A 12,428-nucleotide genomic window follows, 5' to 3' on the forward strand; every position below is an offset into this window, starting at 1 on the left:
AGGGCTCAAGACCTCAACGTGGTGGAAGTAAACAGACGAGGTGACCGAGTGGTTAAGGTGATGGACTGCTAATCCATTGTGCATTGCACGCGTGGGTTCGAATCCCATCTTCGTCGGGAAACTCAAACTAGAGGTCAATTTCGATGCCAAAGATGTTTGTCATAGTTAAGTGTACATGCTTGAGAAAACATTGATTGAAGCATTCAATTAAGAAAGCCCCATTTGTTATAAGTAATTCTATGATGTTTGATCATTCGTTAGCAGTGGTTCTATGGTGTAATGGTTAGCACTTCAGACTCTGACTCTGACAATCTGAGTTCAAATCTCGGTAGAACCTTTATTATAGTACCGTGGTATTTCTTGTTTTTACATGCAGCATTTAGAAACCAACCAGCTCTTACAGAGATTGACTGTTAGTGGAAAAAATTTAGATAGTTTACTTAATACTGCCCCGAGTGAGGTTCGAACTCACGACCTCGAGATTATGAGACTCGCGCGCTGCCTACTGCGCTATCGAGGCATGTACAGTATCCTCCACAAAAAAGAGGCACCCCCCAGTAGCCCAAAAATAAAAATTCCTAATGAGCGCTAGATGGCATAGTTTTTAATTGCAAAATACAAACAAAAAAAGCATGCAACTTTTTTTTTGTTTGTTTTGACTGCAAAAACGAGACGGTTGCCATGATTTCAGTATTTTTGCTGCGAGCAAAATTTGGAAAACGGAGAAATTGAGAAAAAGTCGGGGAAAGGCTAACCTCTGAATTGTTACCTTTTCCCCCAACCCGACTTTTTCTCAAGTTTTCCGTTTTCCATATTTTCTCGCAAAATGAAAAACTTATTGGTGACAGACGATTTTAAAAGACGGAAAAAATTATAGCATTTCGAAAAAAACCAAGAAAAAATTAAAAAAATTTTTTTTGAAAAGAGGATTTATTTAATTTAAACAAACTGACAAATGAAATATGTTTAATTTTTCTTCCACCAGCCGACAAACAATCCTATGATACCGTGAACTTTTTACTACCTAAATGAATAAACAACTTAATTTGTCAGCACGCGCAACTAAAATCTTCTGATCTGTACCAAGAGTAGAAACTCCCATAGTTCATGTGAAACAAATAAATGAATAATATGCTTTCAGTATTTGATGTCCAATTATTTTGTTAACACGGCTTAAACTCTGTGCGTTTTCCCTGAACGAAACCTGTTAGGTAGGTGGTGTTCTGCCGTGTTAGGCCATCTTGTGAAGGACTCAGAAACCAAGCCACTAGCGCACTTTACATTCTACCGGTAGATGGCGTATCCAGAATGTCACAATAGCAGACGGAAAACAGCAATGTGACCGTGAGCCGAGAAGCAAACGCTGTTTTCATCTTTGCTGGTTGAGAGTTCGCCTTGATCCTTGGATCCACTCGGTTGTGTCCGTGTCTCTCCTATTTGGCGCCCTAGTAAAAAGAGACAAAAAAAAAATATCTTTGTTCAGTACCGCTCCCATACTCCAATTCCTGCCTATTGGTCAGAGAATCCTACGGAGTAAGTTTTCAGTGAAGTGAAAAGTAGAAAAGTGAAAAGTAGTAAAAACACAAAAAAAAAAAAAAAAAAAAAAATTTTGTTCAGTACCGCTCCTATACTCCAACCCCTACCTATGGGTCGGCGTATCCTACAGAGAAAGTGTTCAGTGGAAAAGGAAAAATAAAAAAAAATTAAAAAAAAATATTTGCACAGTTGCTCTCCCACACCCCAACAACGGACAATGGTTGCACAAGCCTAGGTTATACCCCACCAGCTGTTCCCGGTTAAGCAACCTACTCCTGCTCACACGGAATTACCACGCGGACTGCGATAAGATGTACCATCACCCCCCCCCTGCAAAACGCAGTCTCCCGTCTTACAGCGATGAAGAATGGCCGACAATTGGGAACCATCACGGTAAAAATACCCCGATCAACCTCCCACCTGTAATCCTCAAGCTGACAGACGGGAAAGCAAACTTTCGCCAAATGGATATGGCAGAGCTAAAAGCTTTCACCAACGAAATCGTAAAGTTAGTAGGCAACCCCAGACGTTCTGACTGTCCACGAGGAGGGGACCTCTTCGTGTACCCAGTAGACATAGGGCAACGAGAAGCGCTCTTAAAGATCTCCAAGATAGCCAATCGCACTCTTACAGCGGCCCTCCCTAACTCTATGACCGGACGGAAAGGCATCATCCACAGAGTCCCCGTTTCCGAATCTGAAGCTGACTTGCTTGATCTCCTTGGCCCCCAAGGAGTCACAAAAGTAGAAAGATTCACTAAAACATCTAACGACGCAAGGGTGCCATCCGAAACAGTAGCCCTCACGTTCAAAGGACCGCTCCCAACTAGAGTCACGCTAGTAGCACTGAGCTTCAAGCTCCATACGTACTACCCAAGTCCCTTCAAATGCGTCAAGTGCTGGAAATTAGGACATACCAGGAACCACTGCAATAGTAAAGACCAAAATTGTAAGACTTGCGGGCAGTATCACAACACCTCGGAGCCCTGTACACAGAAATGCGTAAACTGCCATAGCGATGATCATCCCTCTGACTCTAAGGAGTGTCCAGCCTACATCGAGATGATCGCCTTAATAAAATACGCAACAGATAATGACGTGTCCGTTTCAGATGCGAGGACTAAAATCAGTCTAACTTACAGCGCGGCCGTCAATAGGAACACAGCTACCACCGCTCACCAGCCAACTTCCTCTGCAATAGAAACCCTAAAACAAACCATTAATCAATTAAAAGATCAACTCAATGAGCTCCAAAACTCAACTATACGCACACTTCAAACAAAAATAGATCATGTGGCCACAGAGGCCTCGAAGGCCAACAAAAGAATAGACACCTTCGAAGATAAATTCGCCAACAGATTTGATCAACTAGAACGGCTTCTTCTTGCCCGCCTCCCAGCCCCTAAAACGGACTCAGATAACCTGTCTATCTCGGACTCTGAATCTAGCAACTCTAATCACAGCTCACCAAAAAACACAAGCTCACAATCGCAGATACACGCTAGGAGGGACTATATGTCTACACCTGCCCCACGCCAAGAAGCCTCAAGCAACAAAGACAACCGGCCAACAAGTAAAAACAAATAATGGAACTAAAACTCATCCAATGGAACGCGCGGGGCCTAACAAAGTCCCGCTTAGAAGAATTTCGCAATTTTTTAAGTTTAAACAAACCGTCCGTGGTGTTACTCTGCGAAACGCTGTGGAACAATAAATTTTCTGTTAAATTTCGCACTTATCACATAATTAAAAAAAACCGCACTGACAGACCAGGGGGCGGAGTAGCCATCCTTGTCCACCGCGCCATTCCCTACACCGAGATTGCCTCAAAAAACACACCTAACACAGAAGCCATTGGTATCACTATCCACAATACCAAATACGGTAGCATTGACATCTTCTCCATCTACTGCCCCAAAGGGAACTGCACAAAAGAAGAACTGATACAGCTCAGCTCCTCCAAAAACAACATTATTATCGGGGGTGACCTCAATGGGCACCATGAATTATGGGGCTCAAACCAAAGACCCAACAAAAGCGGAAAATCCCTGTACAGTACGCTCCTTGAAATCCCAACTATCTCACTTATCACGCCACCACAACTAGCTACTTACATCAGCCCATCCACTGGTCGCACTTCAACACTAGACATCACTATCGCCTCAACCGCTATAGCAAACGACTCGGTAGTCACTCTAGGGCCCTTTCTAGGCAGTGACCATATACCTGTAGTCGTCGAAACCAAAATTTCACTAAAACAACCCACCACTGGTCCAGCTAGATGGAAATTTGAAGAGTCTAATTGGCATAAATGGAACGCAGAAATCAACAAAACACTTGCCTCTGAAAAATTTGCTAACTGTCAACTTCCCCTACTTATCTACCATCAATTCAAGGAGGCTATGATCGGGGCTAGCCACACCTATTTTAAAATGACCCAACCATCTCACCAAACCACATCAGAACCCACCAAACCTTGGTGGAACGAGTCCTGTAAGGCTGCGGTGAAAGCCACACGAAAAGCACTTTCATGTTGGAGATCCGATCCGTTCTCAGAAGAAAAAAAAATGGCTTGGCGTAGGACTGAAGCAATCAAAAGGAAAACCATCCTTCTAGAAAAAAGGAAATCCTGGGAAAAATTTATATCGAATCTAGACTCGAAAAAAAGCTGCAAAACCCTCTGGTCATTCACGAAAGCTATGAGTAGCGGGGCTACCCATCCTTCGGCTACCAACAACCATCTCCTGTCCAAAGCGGGCGAACCCATCACCTGCCCTAATGAAAAGGCAACAATCTTTCTGGACACCTTCTTTGACAGATCAGACACCCAACCCGCAAAAAACAAATACTTGGAAGAACAAATTTACAAAGCCATTACCTGCAATCAGCCTAACCCCCTCAATTCTCCCATCACCCTAAATGAAATCGAAGAAAGTCTCAGACATCTAAAAAGCAATGCCACAGGCCTAGACCTTACGCACAACAAAATGATCACAAACATCAACAAAAAAAACCGGGAACATATGCGCCGCATGTTCAATACTCTACTAGACCACGGAGAAGTCCCACTCGAATGGAAAGAGTCGGTCATTATACCCATACCAAAACCCAACAAATCGCCAAAAAGCCCTTCCTCATACCGTCCTATTTCCCTTACTTCCTGCCTTGGTAAGGTAATGGAACGGGTTATCAAAAATAGACTTAGCTGGTACCTAGAATCGAATCACCTGCTCCAACCAACTCAAGCAGGCTTCCGCCCTGGCAGGAGTACCATGGATCACATCGTGGCCCTAGAAAACCACGTCAAAATCGGATTTAGTAGTGGTCGTCCTACAACTGCCATATTTCTCGACATAAAGAAAGCGTTTGACCGCACCCAACACGATGGCGTCCTCTACAAATTAGCATGTCTCGGCATCAACGGCCGTATACTAAAATGGATTCAATCCTTCCTTACCGGAAGAACCGCTCGGATAAGAATAGGTGATCACCTATCAGAAACACAACCAGTCACCAGAGGAGTGCCTCAAGGAGCAGTCCTCAGCCCTCTCCTGTTCAACGTCATGATGAGAGACCTGCCTCCCCCCCCATCTGGCGCCTACACTCTTCAGTATGCAGATGATGTACTAGTCTACGCCAGTACCAAAAACGCAGTCGACGTGGAAGATCTCCTACAACCCTATTTAGACAAGCTGTACAGATGGGGTGGCAAATGGGGACTAGAATTTCAAGCTGACAAATCTGCCCTACTAACCATGTCACGCGCCCGCAAGTCTCCGCCCGGCCCCTTGCTGTTTATTCATGGCAACCGCATTCCTAACGTTATAAAGAATAAGTTCCTTGGCCTCACTTTCGACCAAAAATTAACTTGGTCTGCCCACGTTGATACAGTAGTATCCAGCTGCCTCCAAAAAAGGAACATCTTCATCCTTCTCACCAATCAAAAATTCGGGCCTAACATCCACACACTAACGACACTTTTCAAAAGTATCGTACGCAGCAAAGTGGACTACGGCGCTATTGCCTATGGAGGAACGAGCTCAACAAACATTGCAAAAATCGACATAGTCTGCCGCGGAATCCTCAGGATGATCCTGGGGGCTTTCAAATCCACACCAGTGGACATCATATATGCAGATTTAGGACTTGAATCGTTCAAAAAAAGATGCCAATGGCTCAAAGCACGCTACCTAATAAAACTGAGCAAAAACCCAACCAATTCAACATATCAGCCGGCCTATCACCACATCAAGAACCCCAAGGAATGGCCCCCCAGAAGCATTCCAAACATTTCTCCAATGCTCAGCGAGTTAGCTGCTCTTGATCCTAATCTCTTCAAAACGCTCCCCGACTACTTCGCCCAAAGAAAAATTCCTCCGCCATGGTCTTCTGCTCCTCATAAGACGTCCTATTTCCCAATGTCAAAGAAGTTTGCACAAGTCAATCAAAGTGAAGCCCGTGCAAAGATGAGCCACGCCTTAAAACATCTACCACACACAACCATTAAAGGCTACACAGATGGCTCCGTCTCATCGCTCTCCACATCATGCGCCTACACCTTTCCCGAAATTAAAGAACAAGGTGCCTGGTATCTCACGCCTGGGTCTAACATCCTAACTGCTGAGCTACATGGTATATTCAAAGCCCTTGAAACCTGCTACCACCTAGACCCTGGACCCACGCAAGTACAAATCTTTACTAATTCACAGTCAGCCTTGATGGCTATCGAATCAGCCACAACTCACTCACACAACCCTATTATACATGACATATGGAATCTCCTACATTGCCTAAAAAATGCAGGAACTTACACTCACCTTACATGGATCCCCATCCACATTGGCATTCCTGGCAATGAAGATGCTGACAGGTTGGCAAGTAACCTAGCCGACATCCCACGCACCAACAAAATCAACAACACCCTGACGGCATCTGAATTAATTGAAAAATACAAGAGAAAATGGTTAGCAGAGACACTCACCGAGCTGAAACACTCTGGTAAAACCTGTCTCAACTCAAGGGACAGATTGGGTGTCCTCGAGTGGCATCACCATCCCATCAGAAATATCTCTATTACCCTCCATCGACTCAGATCGGGCCACAATAAGCTCAACTATTTCCTCAGCAAGCTAGACATGGATGTCTCTCCACTATGCCGACATGGATGCCTTGAACTGGAAGACACAAAGCACGTCCTTACAACATGCAAACTCTATTATAATCTCCATGCACCAATCAAACAATTCTTCATGGAAAATAAACTTACCTGGGATGTCAACACTCTCATAGGCTTGAACATGTCACTGGACAAAAGTAAACAACTCCAAATCCGTGACGTTCTAGTCTCATTCCTCTGGAAATCCAAACTGCAACTGATCATCTAAACAAACGTTGAAGCATGACGACGCACCAAACATCGTCTACTCCACAACAGACCCGTTACAAACCCTGGTGGTGATATTGGGCATCAGGCCCAGATTTTCTCAGACACCCGAGACATCGGCCCCGTCTGCAGAAAGCACCTATTCAACAAAAAAAAAAAAAATCTTTGCTGGTTTGCTACGATGACCGTTATTTTGAATCAAAGCAATGTAAGATTTTTTGTTTTTTGTTTGTTTGAAGGTTTCCTCATTTTGCGTGACATGGACACCCTTATTTTCGACCAAGATAAAAAAAATTTGAAAATTTGTGGGCTTCTTCATTTTTCGAGACATGGATACCGTGATTTTGGATCAAGGTAATGTAAGACTTATTTGAAAATATGTGGGTTTCATAATTTGTCGTCGCATGATCAAAGAAACTACGGGGTGTTAATGTATTGAATAACATAGGCATGCATTACGTAGCCCGGTTAGCTCAGTTGGTAGAGCGCGGGACTTTTAATCCTGAGGTCGAGGGTTCAAGTCCCTCATCGGGCGCTATTTGAAGAGTTTTCTTTCCAGCGAAATCTCATTATCGGTGTTTTCGTTAAATTTGTATGTTATTGAAATCATCCGCTAACGCATTAGGGCTCAAGACCTCAACGTGGTGGAAGTAAACAGACGAGGTGACCGAGTGGTTAAGGTGATGGACTGCTAATCCATTGTGCATTGCACGCGTGGGTTCGAATCCCATCTTCGTCGGGAAACTCAAACTAGAGGTCAATTTCGATGCCAAAGATGTTTGTCAAAGTCAAGTGTACATGCTTGAGAAAACATTGATTGATGCATTCAATTAAGAAAGCCCCATTTGTTATAAGTAATTCTATGATGTTTGATCATTCGTTAGCAGTGGTTCTATGGTGTAATGGTTAGCACTTCAGACTCTGACTCTGACAATCTGAGTTTAAATCTCGGTAGAACCTTTATTATAGTACCGTGGTATTTCTTGTTTTACATGCAGCATTTAGAAACCAACCAGCTCTTACAGAGATTGACTGTTAGTGGAAAAAATTTAGTTAGTTTACTTAATACTGCCCCGAGTGAGGTTCGAACTCACGACCTCGAGATTATGAGACTCGCGTGCTGCCTACTGCGCTATCGAGGCATGTACAGTATCCTCCACAAAAAGAGGCAACCCCCCAGTAGCCCAAAAATAAAAATTCCTAATGAGCGCTAGATGGCATAGTTTTTAATTGCAAAATACAAACAAAAAAAGCATGCAACTTTTTTTTGTTTGTTTTGACTGCAAAAACGAGACGGTTGCCATGATTTCAGTATTTTTGCTGCGAGCAAAATTTGGAAAACGGAGAAATTGAGAAAAAGTCGGGGAAAGGCTAACCTCTGAATTGTTACCTTTCCCCCAACCCGACTTTTTTCTCAAGTTTTCTGTTTTCCATATTTTCTCGCAAAATGAAAACTTATTGGTGACAGACGATTTTAAAAGACGGAAAAAATTATAGCATTTCGAAAAAAACCAAGAAAAAATTAAAAAAATTTTTTTTGAAAAGAGGATTTATTTAATTTAAACAAACTGACAAATGAAATATGTTTAATTTTTCTTCCACCAGCCGACAAACAATCCTATGATACCGTGAACTCTTTACTACCTAAATGAATAAACAACTTAATTTGTCAGCACGCGCAACTAAAATCTTCTGATCTGTACCAAGAGTAGAAACTCCCATAGTTCATGTGAAACAAATAAATGAATAATATGCTTTCAGTATTTGATGTCCAATTATTTTGTTAACACGGCTTAAACTCTGTGCGTTTTCCCTGAACGAAACCTGTTAGGTAGGTGGTGTTCTGCCGTGTTAGGCCATCTTGTGAAGGACTCAGAAACCAAGCCACTAGCGCACTTGACATTCTACCGGTAGATGGCGTATCCAGAATGTCACAATAGCAGACGGAAAACAGCAATGTGACCGTGAGCCGAGAAGCAAACGCTGTTTTCATCTTTGCTGGTTTGCTACGATGACCGTTATTTTGAATCAAAGCAATGTAAGATTTTTTGTTTTTTGTTTGTTTGAAGGTTTCCTCATTTTGCGTGACATGGACACCCTTATTTTCGACCAAGATAAAAAAATTTGAAAATTTGTGGGCTTCTTCATTTTTCGAGACATGGATACCGTGATTTTGGATCAAGGTAATGTAAGACTTATTTGAAAATATGTGGGTTTCATAATTTGTCGTCGCATGATCAAAGAAACTACGGGGTGTTAATGTATTGAATAACATAGGCATGTATTACGTAGCACGGTTAGCTCAGTTGGTAGAGCGCGGGACTTTTAATCCTGAGGTCGAGGGTTCAAGTCCTTCATCGGGCGCTATTTGAAGAGTTTTCTTTCCAGCGAAATCTCATTATCGGTGTTTTCGTTAAATTTGTATGTTATTGAAATCATCCGCTAACGCATTAGGGCTCAAGACCTCAACGTGGTGGAAGTAAACAGACGAGGTGACCGAGTGGTTAAGGTGATGGACTGCTAATCCATTGTGCATTGCACGCGTGGGTTCGAATCCCATCTTCGTCGGGAAACTCAAACTAGAGGTCAATTTCGATGCCAAAGATGTTTGTCATAGTCAAGTGTACATGCTTGAGAAAACATTGATTGATGCATTCAATTAAGAAAGCCCCATTTGTTATAAGTAATTCTATGATGTTTGATCATTCGTTAGCAGTGGTTCTATGGTGTAATGGTTAGCACTTCAGACTCTGACTCTGACAATCTGAGTTCAAATCTCGGTAGAACCTTTATTATAGTACCGTGGTATTTCTTGTTTTACATGCAGCATTTAGAAATCAACCAGCTCTTACAGAGATTGACTGTTAGTGGAAAAAATTTAGTTAGTTTACTTAATACTGCCCCGAGTGAGGTTCGAACTCACGACCTCGAGATTATGAGACTCGCGCGCTGCCTACTGCGCTATCGAGGCAAGTACAGTATCCTCCACAAAAAGAGGCACCCCCCAGTAGCCCAAAAAATAAAAATTCCTAATGAGCGCTAGATGGCATAGTTTTTAATTGCAAAATACAAACAAAAAAAGCATGCAACTTTTTTTTGTTTGTTTTGACTGCAAAAACGAGACGGTTGCCATGATTTCAGTATTTTTGCTGCGAGCAAAATTTGGAAAACGGAGAAATTGAGAAAAAGTCGGGGAAAGGCTAACCTCTGAATTGTTACCTTTCCCCCAACCCGACTTTTTTCTCAAGTTTTCCGTTTTCCATATTTTCTCGCAAAATGAAAACTTATTGGTGACAGACGATTTTAAAAGACGGAAAAAATTATAGCATTTCGAAAAAAAAACCAAGAAAAAATTAAAAAAATTTTTTTTGAAAAGAGGATTTATTTAATTTAAACAAACTGACAAATGAAATATGTTTAATTTTTCTTCCACCAGCCGACAAACAATCCTATGATACCGTGAACTTTTTACTACCTAAATGAATAAACAACTTAATTTGTCAGCACGCGCAACTAAAATCTTCTGATCTGTACCAAGAGTAGAAACTCCCATAGTTCATGTGAAACAAATAAATGAATAATATGCTTTCAGTATTTGATGTCCAATTATTTTGTTAACACGGCTTAAACTCTGTGCGTTTTCCCTGAACGAAACCTGTTAGGTAGGTGGTGTTCTGCCGTGTTAGGCCATCTTGTGAAGGACTCAGAAACCAAGCCACTAGCGCACTTGACATTCTACCGGTAGATGGCGTATCCAGAATGTCACAATAGCAGACGGAAAACAGCAATGTGACCGTGAGCCGAGAAGCAAACGCTGTTTTCATCTTTGCTGGTTTGCTACGATGACCGTTATTTTGAATCAAAGCAATGTAAGATTTTTTTTTTTTTGTTTGTTTGAAGGTTTCCTCATTTTGCGTGACATGGACACACTTATTTTCGACCAAGATAAAAAAATTTGAAAATTTGTGGGCTTCTTCATTTTTCAAGACATGGATACCGTGATTTTGGATCAAGGTAATGTAAGACTTATTTGAAAATATGTGGGTTTCATAATTTGTCGTCGCATGATCAAAGAAACTACGGGGTGTTAATGTATTGAATAACATAGGCATGTATTACGTAGCCCGGTTAGCTCAGTTGGTAGAGCGCGGGACTTTTAATCCTGAGGTCGAGGGTTCAAGTCCCTCATCGGGCGCTATTTGAAGATTTTTCTTTCCAGCGAAATCTCATTATCGGTGTTTTCGTTAAATTTGTATGTTATTGAAATCATCCGCTAACGCATTAGGGCTCAAGACCTCAACGTGGTGGAAGTAATCAGACGAGGTGACCGAGTGGTTAAGGTGATGGACTGCTAATCAGTTGTGCATTGCACGCGTGGGTTCGAATCCCATCTTCGTCGGGAAACTCAAACTAGAGGTCAATTTCGATGCCAAAGATGTTTGTCATAGTCAAGTGTACATGCTTGAGAAAACATTGATTGATGCATTCAATTAAGAAAGCCCCATTTGTTATAAGTAATTCTATGATGTTTGATCATTCGTTAGCAGTGGTTCTATGGTGTAATGGTTAGCACTTCAGACTCTGACTCTGACAATCTGAGTTCAAATCTCGGTAGAACCTTTATTATAGTACCGTGGTATTTCTTGTTTTACATGCAGCATTTAGAAACCAACCAGCTCTTACAGAGATTGACTGTTAGTGGAAAAAATTTAGTTAGTTTACTTAATACTGCCCCGAGTGAGGTTCGAACTCACGACCTCGAGATTATGAGACTCGCGCGCTGCCTACTGCGCTATCGAGGCATGTACAGTATCCTCCACAAAAAGAGGCACCCCCCAGTAGCCCAAAAATAAAAATTCCTAATGAGCGCTAGATGGCATAGTTTTTAATTGCAAAATACAAACAAAAAAAGCATGCAACTTTTTTTTGTTTGTTTTGACTGCAAAAACGAGACGGTTGCCATGATTTCAATATTTTTGCTGCGAGCAAAATTTGGAAAACGGAGAAATTGAGAAAAAGTCGGGGAAAGGCTAACCTCTGAATTGTTACCTTTCCCCCAACCCGACTTTTTTCTCAAGTTTTCCGTTTTCCATATTTTCTCGCAAAATGAAAACTTATTGGTGACAGACGATTTTAAAAGACGGAAAAAATTATAGCATTTCGAAAAAAACCAAGAAAAAATTAAAAACAATTTTTTTTGAAAAGAGGATTTATTTAATTTAAACAAACTGACAAATGAAATATGTTTAATTTTTCTTCCACCAGCCGACAAACAATCCTATGATACCGTGAACTTTTTACTACCTAAATGAATAAACAACTTAATTTGTCAGCACGCGCAACTAAAATCTTCTGATCTGTACCAAGAGTAGAAACTCCCATAGTTCATGTGAAACAAATAAATGAATAATATGCTTTCAGTATTTGATGTCCAATTATTTTGTTAACACGGCTTAAACTCTGTGCGTTTTCCCTGAACGAAACCTGTTAGGTAGGTGGTGTTCTGCCGT

At 41.6% G+C, this 12,428-nt stretch overlaps 1 protein-coding gene and 11 non-coding genes across 12 annotated transcripts; 9 read left to right on the top strand and 3 right to left on the bottom strand.

The window, feature by feature from the left end:
• Positions 1-34: 34 nt before the first annotated feature.
• Positions 35-116, top strand: Trnas-gcu. Its single transcript has one exon. It is a non-coding gene; the product is annotated as a tRNA-Ser (tRNA).
• A 149-nt stretch (positions 117-265) lies between these two features.
• Trnaq-cug lies at positions 266-337 on the top strand. The gene has a single exon. It is a non-coding gene; the product is annotated as a tRNA-Gln (tRNA).
• A 110-nt stretch (positions 338-447) lies between these two features.
• Positions 448-520, bottom strand: Trnam-cau. The gene has a single exon. It is a non-coding gene; the product is annotated as a tRNA-Met (tRNA).
• A 1,327-nt stretch (positions 521-1,847) lies between these two features.
• On the top strand, positions 1,848-3,122 carry LOC116934385. Its single transcript, XM_032941926.2, has one exon. The coding sequence runs from the start codon at positions 1,848-1,850 to the stop codon at positions 3,120-3,122; it is 1,275 nt and encodes a 424-aa protein (XP_032797817.2).
• Positions 3,123-7,380: 4,258 nt separating this feature from the next.
• Positions 7,381-7,453, top strand: Trnak-uuu. Its single transcript has one exon. It is a non-coding gene; the product is annotated as a tRNA-Lys (tRNA).
• Positions 7,454-7,575: 122 nt separating this feature from the next.
• Positions 7,576-7,657, top strand: Trnas-gcu. The gene has a single exon. It is a non-coding gene; the product is annotated as a tRNA-Ser (tRNA).
• Positions 7,658-9,404: 1,747 nt separating this feature from the next.
• Positions 9,405-9,486, top strand: Trnas-gcu. The gene has a single exon. It is a non-coding gene; the product is annotated as a tRNA-Ser (tRNA).
• Positions 9,487-9,635: 149 nt separating this feature from the next.
• On the top strand, positions 9,636-9,707 carry Trnaq-cug. Its single transcript has one exon. It is a non-coding gene; the product is annotated as a tRNA-Gln (tRNA).
• A 109-nt stretch (positions 9,708-9,816) lies between these two features.
• On the bottom strand, positions 9,817-9,889 carry Trnam-cau. The gene has a single exon. It is a non-coding gene; the product is annotated as a tRNA-Met (tRNA).
• Positions 9,890-11,040: 1,151 nt separating this feature from the next.
• Trnak-uuu lies at positions 11,041-11,113 on the top strand. Its single transcript has one exon. It is a non-coding gene; the product is annotated as a tRNA-Lys (tRNA).
• Positions 11,114-11,466: 353 nt separating this feature from the next.
• Trnaq-cug lies at positions 11,467-11,538 on the top strand. The gene has a single exon. It is a non-coding gene; the product is annotated as a tRNA-Gln (tRNA).
• A 109-nt stretch (positions 11,539-11,647) lies between these two features.
• On the bottom strand, positions 11,648-11,720 carry Trnam-cau. The gene has a single exon. It is a non-coding gene; the product is annotated as a tRNA-Met (tRNA).
• Between the last annotated feature and the right edge of the window lie 708 nt (positions 11,721-12,428).

This window comes from Daphnia magna, linkage group LG9 (genome assembly GCF_020631705.1).
Source record: "Daphnia magna isolate NIES linkage group LG9, ASM2063170v1.1, whole genome shotgun sequence".
Classification (NCBI taxonomy): domain Eukaryota; kingdom Metazoa; phylum Arthropoda; class Branchiopoda; order Diplostraca; family Daphniidae; genus Daphnia; species Daphnia magna.